The 12,778-nt window shown below is 38.2% G+C and overlaps 1 protein-coding gene across 1 annotated transcript in view; it reads left to right on the top strand.

Annotated features, from left to right (window-relative positions):
• The window catches only part of MAN2A1 (mannosidase alpha class 2A member 1), a 58,101-nt gene extending 45,721 nt beyond the window's left edge, over positions 1-12,380 (top strand). The window contains exons 14-22 of the mRNA XM_035099662.2: positions 1,141-1,374; positions 1,457-1,579; positions 3,464-3,578; positions 4,724-4,857; positions 5,964-6,105; positions 6,786-6,919; positions 8,239-8,433; positions 10,705-10,815; positions 11,400-12,380. Of these exons, the coding sequence (XP_034955553.2) occupies positions 1,141-1,374; positions 1,457-1,579; positions 3,464-3,578; positions 4,724-4,857; positions 5,964-6,105; positions 6,786-6,919; positions 8,239-8,433; positions 10,705-10,815; positions 11,400-11,552 (1,341 nt within the window). The 3' untranslated portion in view covers positions 11,553-12,380. The remainder of the gene's footprint in view (positions 1-1,140; positions 1,375-1,456; positions 1,580-3,463; positions 3,579-4,723; positions 4,858-5,963; positions 6,106-6,785; positions 6,920-8,238; positions 8,434-10,704; positions 10,816-11,399) is intronic.
• The last annotated feature ends 398 nt before the right edge of the window (positions 12,381-12,778 follow it).

The following is a 12,778-nucleotide window of genomic DNA, read 5'->3' as shown; positions in this document are numbered from 1 at the left end:
CAGCTGTAGTGTTTGAGCATGCAGAAAATAACTTCTTGATTTCCCTTTCTGTCTCTTGCTTGAAATATAAGTAAGCGTCTTTACTTGTGTGAGTTACAGGTAGGTAGCCGTGTTGGTCTGCAGTAGTCGAAACAAATTTTTTAAAAAATTCCTTCCAGTAGCACCTTAGAGACCAACTAAGTTTGTTATTGGTATGAGCTTTCATGTGCATGCACACTTCTTCAGATACACTGGAACAGAAGTCACCAGACCCTTACGTATAGTCAGAGGGTGGGGAGGGGTAATACTCAGAAGGGCGGTGGGAATGGGTGATTGGCTGATAGGTGTGGTAAACCTGTTGACAACTGTTAACGACTGCAGTTGGTCTTACGGGAAAAAGCAAGGGGTGAGATGGCTAAAAATAGCTTTATCGTGTATAATGAGATAAGAATCCAATGTCTCTATTAAGACCAGGTCTCTCCATGGTTTTAAGTTTGGTAATAAGTTGCAATTCAGCAACTTCTCTTTCCAGTCTATTTCTGAAATTCTTTTGTAATAAGACAGCTACTTTGACCAGTAGTCTGTCTCTTAAGGTGCTGCTGGAAGGAATTGTTCAATTTTGTTTTACTTAAAGAAAAGCATTGCAATGTTTTTAATATTCTATATATATTCAAGTAAGAGTGCAATGTTTAAAACAAGGGTGGTTTATTGCTCCAAAATGTTTTTTTATTGATTCATTGCTCCTCAAGTTTCTCAAATGTAGAAGAATTTGATTGCATCATTACCTTTGAATTTCTTAGAATAGAAGAAAATGAGGATAAATTGATGTAGTGGAATCTTTGTCTCAACACAGTTTTTTGATGGGCAGCTATTGTAGTTAATATTGTGTCCTAGGTTCTGCTTTATTGTAGGGAAAGCATGGATGTAATAAACTGAAAAGAATCCTGCTAAATGAGATCTAGCTCTCTTGAGCACCATTATTTTCACATGTCTGTTCATAACAAGGATGTTGGCTTTGATTAGAAAACAGTTCCTAGCACTGTTGTGAGTTTAGGATCTCAGTATAAGTCATCCTTTGGGGACCAAATAATTTTGTTTACACTTGGATGTCTGCTCTCGATATTGGAAAAAAAATAACCTTTCTTTGCCTTCACTTAACAGATTTCTTTCTTGGTTCGTATACCACCCTTGGGTTTTGGAGTTTACCAGCTACTGGAGGGTCTGAGTTCCGAAGCTGCATTGGCGGACTATAATCTCTATCATAACGACAAAGCTAAGCCAGTCAAGCCCTATAGAGTTTTCAACGTTAAAGAGATACAGAATGCTCTGGATGAGATCATGCTAGAGAACTCTTACATGAAAGTCTGGTTCTCTGGGAATTCTGGGCTTCTTGAGGTATGTATATTTAACTATTTGAAAATATTTTGATATTGAAATGGAATAACAGTAATTATTATTATTATTATTATTCCTTTAGAAAGTGAATACAAAAGAAAATAATAAAAATCATCGTGTCAAGCTGGAATTTGTTTGGTATGGGACTACGAGTAACAGAGATAAGAGTGGGGCTTATCTCTTCTTACCAGATGGAGATGCCAAGGTAATAATAATAATAATAGGCTTGTGTTTGGACTATATTGAGGAAAGCAGGGAAGAGTGTATATACTGGATTTGATCCAGGGCTACCATTCTGCTAGTGGAAAACTTCCCCCATGTTGTGACCTCCCAGAAGAGCACTGGATTGAAAAAAGTGAGCCATGACTGACTGGGAAGAAAGGAGGATGAATCTCTTTAAGAGTCAGTGCTCATTTAGCTATCCATTACAGTGGAACCCCGGTTTATGAACACCTCGGTTTACGAATTTTCGGTTTACGAACGCCGCGGACCCATCTGGAACGGATTAATTCACGTTCCATTACTTTCAATGGGAAAGTTCGCTTCAGTTTATGAACAGACTTCCGGAACCAATTACAGTGGTGCCTCGCTAGACGAAATTAATTCGTTCCATGGGTCTTTTCTTATAGCGAAAAATTCGTCTAGCGAATCCCATAGGAATGCATTGAATTTTTTTGGAATTTTTTTTTTGCCCATAGGAACGCATTAATTGAATTTCAATGCATTCCTATGGGAAACCGCAATTCGCTAGACGAATTTTTCGTAAAACGCATTCATCTAGCGAGGCAAGCTCCGCCCGAAAAATCCTTTCGTTAAGCGGAAATTTCGTTAAGCAGGGCATTCGTTAAGCGAGGCACCAGTGTACACCCATGCTTTGTGTTAAGTACGCTTCAGGTTGAGTACTCCGCGGACCTGTCTGGAACGGATTAACCCACTTTCCATTACTTTCAATGGGAAAGTTCGCTTCAGTTTATGAACGCTTCAGTTTATGAACAGACTTCCGGAACCAATTGTGTTCATAAACCGAGGTACCACTGTAGTGGTAAGCTGGGATCTGATCAAGAACATTTTTATCACTTGTCGTGTTATATAGGTATCACTAAAAAAGAAAAGAAAAAAGGACTTAATCCTTTTATTGGATTAATCCAATAAGAATGCTCTTATTGGAAGAAACAGAGGCAGGGTGATTTTTGCTGGTTACTCCTTCCTGCTGCAGCTCCTTTGTGTTTCTTGAAAACATACCCTCAAGGATTGGGAGAGCTAGCTTGTAAGAAATAAGGTGAGGAAGTCAGGGGGAATTGTCTTGTACTCCACAGCTTCTTCCATCAATGAAAGGGCAACTGCAGAGGCAACCTAAAATATTGAAGTGGATAGTGAAATGGGCCTTCATTTTTAACTGAAGATAGACTGCAGATACAGAACATTTTGGAAACGGGGATCTACAGCAGGATTGAGGAACATCTAACCCACAGACCTGATTAGGTCTGGCAGGGGTCGCTGCTTGACTCATGAAGCCATTACCCCCCCAACCACAACCACCTATCCCAGGCCTCCTCCAGATGAGGAGCAGGTGGAGATGTGGCAGCCAATGAATGATCAGGACATTTGAAATGTGCTCCAGGTTGTGCATTTGTAAGGGGAGGGGGCTTGCTGTCACTGCCAATGACTGAGAAGGCCATCTCCCAGTTTTCTTGGTATTTCCATAAGTAAATATTCCAATTTTATGAAAAGCTGTGCCAGAAAGGGGGAAAACTCTTTAATTAGCGATCAGATGTTGTTGAATAACAATTGCCCATTGTTCCTATAGCTCTTGATTGAAGCTTGAGGGATCTCTGACAAGATAAACGTGGCCAAAAATCCATCTCTCAAAGTACAATTTTAACTTGGAGCTCTTTCAAGGCCTTCTACGGTTGTGGTGAAAGAGGATGTGTGAGGGACATGCTTCTTCCTACTTTTTGGAGCTCCTCTGAATGGTCTTGTGTTTGGACTATATAACAATGCAAGACAATGGAATGTGAAGATTCAAAGCAAGACAATGAAATGCGAAGATTCAAAGTACTAACATAATTTTGCTTTTGTCTTTTTGCAGCCCTATGTTTTCTCTGATCCCCCTATCATACGCGTTACACATGGGAGGATCTTTTCTGAAGTTACTACTTTTTTCCATCATTTGACACACACAATACGACTTTACAAAGTTCATGGTAATGTATTGTTAGCATTACCTAATCTAGCTGTGCTATTATGTTCTAGTTTTTTAGGGTTTAATATCGTCTTGTTTTGGTGCATGTGAATACAGTTGACCTTCCTACAGTTTCCCATTTTAGAAACTTGTTAACTGCAGTAAGAGTTGTTCAGAAATGAACTCTTTAATCTGCTACATTTATTCAGCCTACTTTAGATTAATGTAATTCATTTGTTTGTGGTGGTGCCTTTGAAAAGTGTTTGGGAACGTCCACTAACAGCCTGAGATAGATAGATAGATAGATAGATAGATAGATAGATAGATAGATAGATAGATAGATAGATAGATAGATTCTACATTTCAAATTAAACATTTCACAACCTTTATAATATCCAATGATTTCCCTTCTTCTCCTTCCATATATTACAAATCATACTTTCCTGCATATTTTACTATAACCATTCAAATCAGTTTTCCACTTTTACATCAACCAAATATTGTTTACTCTGTTCAATTTATCTTAATGCTGCCAGCGTTTTCAGCTGTGTACAATTATTCTCCATATATTCAGTAATCATTTTCCATTCTTCTTTAAATATACGCTCTCTTACTCTGTGGGTTAAACCTGCAAGTTTTTCTTCATATTCTAACATCTAAAGTTGCCAGTGCTCTTTACAAGGGACCTTGCTCACTTTCCATTTGGGGGCTAACAGAACACGGGCTGCTGTTGTTGCAATCATAAACAAAACTTTTCTGGCCCCTGGGAATTTCTGTCTGGGTTATTCCCAACAAAAAGGGCTCTGTTTTTTTTGCGAAGGTAAATCTAAACATTCCCTCCTCCCAACTCATTATAAATAATTTCCCAACTCATTCTTTAATTCACACGACTTCTGAAAATCAAAGAAGAGCAACAAAGGTGGAATCAGTTGAATTAATAAATATATCATGTGCAAAGATGGCATCTTCTGACATCTTTCCAGTCCTCTTCTAAAGCAGGATATGCAGCTCTAGAGGATTCAACCAATACAAGCATTTACAAAACCCCTCTACGTGGCTCCAAGTGAACTGCAAATATATGGTGTGCTTGACTGGTTCCTTACTTCTTAGGATAATGGGTTTGACAGACTAGTATTTGGAAATTATTGAATCTCATTTTATATTTAGGGCTTGAAGGTCAGTCCCTTGAGGTATCCAATATTGTGGACATTAGAGGAGAATACAATCGTGAGATTGCAATGCGGATTTCATCTGACATAGAAAGCCATAACAAATTTTACACCGATCTCAATGGATACCAGGTAAACGGAATACGTTAACTTAAACACAGGGGTTATGTCCTACGTTTTAGATTAGCTTTTTGTTAACATTCACTGTCATATTTTCTTGGAATGGTGTTTTTTTTTAATAAAAAAAAATTGCATTAATTTTTTTTAAAAAAATATTTCTATAAACTGGATGAAAATCTTAAAATATTTGTTATCTTCCCATCTTCCTCATCCCCTATTTTTTTAATTCCACTCAATTTTATCAGACATTAATGAAGAAATGCCACCTTTTATCTCCCACTAATGATACCATGTCTGTCCCCATGTTTTGTCTCTCTCCCTTATCTGGATTCCCAAGTCAGGACAGCAGAGAGGGGCTTCCATTCCTTTTAAAAGGGAGTTACCAACTAGCATAACCTGAGGTTGGTGCAATCAGTATGTTTGCTGATGAACCCACAGCCATGGTGGAATGCAACAGACCTCACTCAGGCAAGCTCCCTGTATTTTCAGCAACATGTATGCAAGCTCTTGCACATGGTAAATTCGAAGATAAGCAGGCACACAGAAAGCAAGTGAATCTCAAAAAATGATGAAGAGAAATAAAAACCCAGTTGTTAACCACTTTCTCTTATACCAGTTCGCCCTTTCACTGAGATCATAATCTGTGACTTTCCTCTGGGAGCTCCCACAGATTTAGTTGTGTTGCATACAGATGTTTGTTTGTTAAAATATTAGTTAGAAAGATAACTTATTTATAGGCTGTCATCAATAACTTGGTTTTAGGGAAAGAAGCAGAAATTGGGCAAGCCTGAAAGTATAGTACAGTCATTCTTTGGCTCCCAATGGCCTTGGGAGTTGAACATTTCGGCTCCCAAACGATCAAAAACCGGAAGTGAGTGTTCCGGTTTTTGAACGTTCTTTCGGAAGCCAAATATCCAACAGGGCTTCCGCAGCTTCCAATTGGCTGCAGGACACTCCTGCAGCTAATCATAAACCAAGCATTGGAAGTCAAATGTTTTGAAAGTCGAACTGACTTCTGGAACAGATTCTAGTCAACTTCCATTTAGCAAAAGCTATTTTTCTATTTGTCTTATGTAAATTATCAATGAAATTTACTGAAGTCACATTTGATCATTTAGATTCAGCCTAGACAGACAATGAGCAAATTGCCTCTTCAAGCAAATATTTATCCAATGGCAACAATGGCTTATGTCCAGGATAGCAAGATACGCTTGTCTCTTCTTTCTGCTCAGTCTCTTGGCGTTGCAAGTTTAAAAAGTGGTAAGTAACACTAGAAGGTTTCAAAGACTGACTATGCTGGAAAGTAAACCATGTTGTGGCCATAACATAGCTCAAAGGCCCTGCAAGTTCCATGGAATTCTCCAAGGCTAATAATCAAGGCTCTATGAATAGTTGATAAGATATGTAGGTGCTTGCTAAAACATTAGAGGAAAAAGTAATATAAGTAGAACAGTGTTTATGAATATTTTGGACAAAAGATATTGGATTAGGAGCGCTTTTAGACTCCCAATTTTGTATACCTGTTAATATTTTTAGCTTTTAAGTACAGTGATGCCTCGCAAGACAAATTTAATTCGTTCCCCGAGTCAATTCGTTTTGCGAAAAATGCGTCTTGCAAATCGCGGTTTCCCATAGGAATGCATTAAAATTTCTTTTTTTTTGCCCATAGGAACGCATTAATTAAATTTCAGTGCATTCCTATGGGAAACCGCGATTCGCAAGATGAATTTTCGCAAAATGAATGCGTCTTGCGAGTCACCATCAGATCGCAATACGCATTCGTCTTGCGAAAAATTCATCTTGCAGGGCATTCATCTTGTGAGATACCACTGTATATGTAGAATAGTGGGTAGTCTGTCTTTTTGTAGCAGCATGATTTTTAGATACTTTAACAGAGTGCTGAGTGGTGGATCCAAAACAAGACAAATGTTTGTTTTTAGGCCAATTAGAAGTCATCATGGATCGTCGACTTATGCAGGACGACAATCGAGGTTTAGGACAAGGTGTACAAGATAACAAAATCACAGCTAATCTATTCCGAATTCTGTTGGAGAAAAGAAATGGAGTAGATATGGTAGGAAAAGTGTTACAAATAACTTGGTTTCGGTTTCTTAAATATTAGCCTCCAAACATATATACATGTGTGTATCGAAGAACATTTTACCAAGGGATTCTCCATATCTCTAATTAGTACATTAATCTTTCAGTATTCCAAATTTAGATTCACTTATGTTATTGAACATGACCCATGGTGTGTCATGAAACTTTTTCTGTTCTTCCCTGTTTTAGAGAGTTCATATGAAATAATATGTTGCTATAATGTCACTAGCTAAGAAAACAAATAAATTCTGGTGGAAGCGGGTTGGGGAAAAGCTAATTCTTCCATCTGTAGAACTGTAGACACCAGACACCACTGTAAGACCCTTGTGGTTTGCAGGGGAGCACATGGGGCCTTCTACATGCAGAAGAGGGATAGGGAAAGAAACAGTGATTGTGGTGATAAAGGCAATGGGGACCAACAGTAGGCTCATTGTTGAGAGTGGGATAGCAGTGACAATAGTTGAATATTTGGACCTCTACCCTACTCTTAAGATGAAATATTTCAGCACCATGCTGAAGTCATACAGATGCACACCTTAGCAAATTTTCACAGGGGTGCATAAAGAACATCTTTGAGTTTTACAAGCCAAGCTGCTTTAAATTAAATTAATTATTTATCACAGTCTTGAATGGTGCAGATTTGACAAAGATAAACATCATTCCAGTCTATGGTGTAGTCACAGATCATTATACTGGGACACCAGGGAAGTCTGAGGTTGTAGCAGTTAAATTTAAAAATTTTATTAATGCTGCCTGAAAAACCATAAATAGTGCTACAAATGTTGGCCAAAGGCAGAGTATAGCAGGTTACCCAGACACACAGAGCAAACAGCCCAGTAAACCAAGAAAAGGGTACCTCTGTTTGCTTCTTGACTAAAAGAGCACACTGTTCAGTCATCCGTCAGGAACCAGCATGACAGAGGGATGCAAAAGACCCCCACAGAGAGTATGGATTATGAAGAACCAGTTCCTTTGGGATATGCATATAGACCCCCAATAGATCAGCTAAGCACTCCCAAAATGCTGCATAATGCTGCAAACTACACAATTCACATACTGTGCCATAGGTTAAAGTATGTGCCCTAATAGTGCTGTGACTTCTCTTGGCCAGAGTGTATGTCTGTCTATGGTAATCTTTTGGGGGCACTGTTGACTTTAAAACACTGTTGGCTACCTAGGCCCCAAATGCCATTTAGTTTTATTCACGGGTTCATTTATCAGCTTAAATGAATGCATATATGTTCAATGTACCACAACTGAAAATAGCTTACTACTATCTTCTTTTTTTAATAGAAAGAAGAAAAATCAACAGTCAGCTTTCCTTCTCTCCTTAGTCATATAACATCATCTTTCATAAATCATCCTTTGATTCCAATGATTACCTATGCAGGCATCGGCATCCCATCGCTGTTGAATACCTTTTCTCCATTAATGTCATCCATGCCCTGTGATATGCATATAGTTAACTTAAGAACCATACAATCAAAGGTAAGCTTGAAATAAGTTTGAAATAGTTATTTCAGTATACTCAAAACTATTGCTTTCTAGAAATCCCCTTAACAAGAGGAAATTAGTATAGTCTTACCATCTTTTACTCCTAAACCTTATAAAATGTGGACATTATTGACACTGTTATTGTCTTTTTTTATAATAAATTTTTATTCGTTTTTTGCAACATAAACACAGAAGATACATAAATTTAGACAACCACCCTCTTCCACCACCCCTCACAGGCCCCCCTCTGCCACAAGAGAGCTCCATGTGGGGCGGACAGTAAAAGGCGGACCATTTTATAGCTGGGTTTCTCCCCCCCTCCCTCCCCCCCCCAGATCCCACTCCTGCCACCAGTGGGCCCGAGTCACAGGGGAAGACAGGGCTGGGTATCCACCAAGCTAACTTCCAAACACTTCTTACCAAAAAGAAAAAAAAAGAAAAAATAGATAAAAGATTAAGAAGAGAAGAAAAGAGAAAAGAAAGACAGAAAAAAAGAAAAAACTTTTCATGAATTCAATCCTTGATCACTTAACATTGTTTTGGTGACCTCCCCGAATCTCTTCCTCTTGATTTTCATAATTTTTCATTACTATTATCTGCGGTTTCATTGACACTGTTATTGTCAAGGAGTGTCCCTGGTGTCATGGAGCAGTGCAGAAGTAAGTTTGAGAAGTGAGTAAGGGCTTGAGTCTGATTACTAGGATGATTTATTTGAGATGCACAGCTCCTTACCTACTTATAACAATGCTTTGCAACACAGCTTGTGACAAGTACTTCCATGAATGTAGATTTACAGATGCAGTCACTTTTTTTCTACACCACAAACAAAATTAATTTCTACGGGCAATAACTCTGTGTATGCTACGTATGGGCTTTCATTATGTGAGTCTACTGAAGTAGAGAGTGATAAATGTCTGCTTCCTTATAGACCACAAACCATCATTTTTGTACTAGGAACAATAAAATTATAGATTTCTCTGCCTAATGATGCATATTATTGAAATGATAAACGGCATGTTTAAGACAATCCGAAATTATGAAATGTTGCAATCTTGCATTTGTAGCATTAAAATACTCAGATTTAAACCAGACCAGAGAATAAGATGAATTTCGGTAATCAAGAAGAACCAAGAGACTTTTCCAGATAACATTTGCCTCCGTTCTCTCTCTCTCTCTCGCCTCTGGGCAGTAGCATCCCCCCCCCCCAAAAAATAGGGAAGGTGTGATGAAGCCTTGTCATTAAATAGCCACACTCTTGTTCACAGCGTTAAATAAATAAAGGGAGAAGTGTTCTTACACACTGGGTGGATAGTGGGCAGCCTTAAGAATACAAATATTTTAAAGCAAAAGCCTATCAAAAAAGCAGACAATCTTGCTTAACGGGCAACAGGTAGGCATGCTGCAATTTGCTGCCATATTTGTTTTGCTATCGTTAAAGGGATACGATATGCCTGAAATGTACTTCAGTGCAGGGCACAAGATACTATATTGCCTTAAGATACGGCGGTGGTCACTAGTTTTAATTGGCTTTAATTAGACAGCTTCATGGAGGATACGTCCGTCAATGGCTACTAGTCATGGATGGCTCTTTCTGTAAATTTCTCTAATGGTGTTTTCAGTGTCATTTAGTAGCTGACAGCATGGGTTTTGAGAGTTCCGCTTCCAAAAAAATGTGCATATTTTGCACATCTATCATGTATCCCCATCTTCTGCCTTTTAGAAGAGCCATTGTATGTGCCTGCTAACACTGCGGGCTCCTGAATTCTTTTATATATATAAAAAAAGCTTAGCCACTTCCTTTTTGTACAATTGTATGTACTGTTTTAGTTATGTGGGAGGTTATTTAGCCTGAATTTCTGGCTTAGTTTTTAGTGCCACTGCCAAGTGAATCTAATGGTATATAAAGTAACAGATGCTTTGTTCGTCTTACTGAGCTGTTTATTAGCCCATAACGTGCTTCAGATAACATCTGTATTCCTGCACACATGCATTTGGGGGGATATAACTGCTACGTATGCCAAAATCTTCTAAGTTTTAATATAGTAATTAAAATTATGTATGTGACTGAGCCTGTTATGGCCCATATAACTGAGGTCTAAAAACCATGGCAATAATCAGTGAAGTTAGGCAATGTTGGGCTCCAGAATAACTTGTCAGTTTCCTAGCAGTTTCAGAGTCACGATTCAAAAGTTTGTGCCTCTGCCCAGACTCTACAGTTCTTCCCTCCTCTCCCCTTTGCCCACAATTTCTCCTTTTGTTTTGCAGGCAGATTCTGGGCCATCTGAGGAAGCAGCCCTGATTGTTCACAGGAAGGGATTCGATTGTAGGCTCACAAGCACAGACCTGGGCCTCCTCTGCTCTACAACTCAGGGAAAGGTATTCTACAATATTTTAGATTTATTCATAAGGTGGTAGAGAAACAAGTTGGCAGAGATTGAGTCAGCTGCTTTTGATAATGGCTTGGACCTTCTACCTTCTTCTTTCTTTTGAGTAGCAGGCTCTTATACTATGTCACAAACCATTCCTGAAAGTCTCTTCAGTTTAAGAGATGTCTCCCATGTTGCATGACGAGGGGCTGCTGCTTGAGAAACACAAGCCTGCAGTTCCCTTAAGTGAGCAGAATTGTAGTGCCCTGTTCACCTCTGCATAGTTCCATCCTTATTTCAGACATCATAGTATATTGCGATGTTTTGCTGGTGATATATCACAATTTTGAAAGCCAGATATTGCCCAGCCCTCACACACATTGTGATTCGTGATATATTTGCCAGGTTATAAATATTATGGAAACGGTTTTCACGATGTGAACTTCAAGCCGGTTTTGGGCGATATATCAGTATTTCTCCCCGCCCTAGTTAGACTCTACTTACGAGGAACTCAGTTGGAAAATCATTAAAGAATGAAGTTAAAATTCATGTCCAATTCTGTGTTGTAAATAAAGATCTTTTTTACTTCTCCAGCTAAAGGTGCACAGACTCTTTAACAAGTTCCATGTGGGAAGTCTTATACCTACATCCTTATCTTTGATGCATTCACCTCCGGACGCCAGAAACATTAGTGAAATCAGTATGAGTCCTATGGAGATAAACACATACAGAATTCAGCTGAGATGAAACTTGACCTTTAGAACTCAAATGCTAAAGAAGAATCTGCAACTTTTCTCAAAGATTGGTGTGCAATAAGAAGCACATTTCTATTCCAGCTTCTTGGATATTGCGACAATACATTCGCTCTAGAATTTATTTGATCTCCAGCACAGTAAAAAGCCATGATGCAAGCAAGCAACTTTACCATTAGCAAAATGCCAACATCAGTATAAGAAGTGGAAGGAGAAACAAAGGATATTCTCATCGACATAGTGAATCTCAGGATAAATGTTAGCTTATGGCTTCTAAGTTTATGATTTTGTGTTTGAAAGGTTGGGACTGTTGATTTTTAAATGGTTTTCTGATCTGTAATTGGGTCTTTAATAATTACATATTGTTGAAATCCCAGATAATACAGTCTGGAATTAAAACCCTGAAATATGCTCTGGCGAAGCTATTGTCCAAATACTTGTAAAGACTTCTATAAGTGACAGTTACAATTTTGTTCCACATGGAGTCTGCATTTATCCCACTCTAGCTGTAGAATGAAACCCAAGAGCCTTTGAGAAGTGTGGAAAATTATAATCACTTGACCTACCATCTTGAAGTGGCAGAAGTTTAAATTCCGGAATTTTAGATTCATCTTTCTTGGAAAATGTCAAACAAACTTCTGTTTCGTTACTTGACACATTGGGAAATGTGCAATTACTCCATTATGAAGAGTAAGGAAAGTTAAGTCTATAATTTCATGAATACAAGATTTTTTTACAGAACATTTGGATACTAATGCTCTCTGAAAGCCTTTTTCTATTTCAATATTTCAATATCAAAATAAATGTGCCTTATTTTTTGATACATCTTGTTACTCTTTTGGTGTCCATGTAGTGTTTGGGGGGGGGGAAGGGGGAAGGACATTAAAACACATTTTTTATTTGACAATGGTGGTTACATTCCGTTCTCCTGCATCAAATTTGTTCTGTTAGTGGTCCGAATGCTCTAATTGAATGTAGAAAATGATGTAATGAATTAAAACAATGGAAGAATAAATGATACTGTAAAATTCATCTATCAGTTACCGTAAACTGCAACATACACATAAATTTAAAGGTGTGCAAAAGCTGCCTTGCCATGTATATTGTAGCAAACAGTGCATTGGGAATCATGTGCCTACCGGTATATTTTTAAAATATCACTGTACAAACTTAAATGTCCATGCTTATTTTGCTAATGTTTGTTACATATTTCTGAAGATG

The sequence above is a fragment of the Zootoca vivipara genome, chromosome 11, assembly GCF_963506605.1.
Source record: "Zootoca vivipara chromosome 11, rZooViv1.1, whole genome shotgun sequence".
Lineage (NCBI taxonomy): Eukaryota > Metazoa > Chordata > Lepidosauria > Squamata > Lacertidae > Zootoca > Zootoca vivipara.
This window is presented reverse-complemented; position numbering and strand designations above follow the sequence as displayed.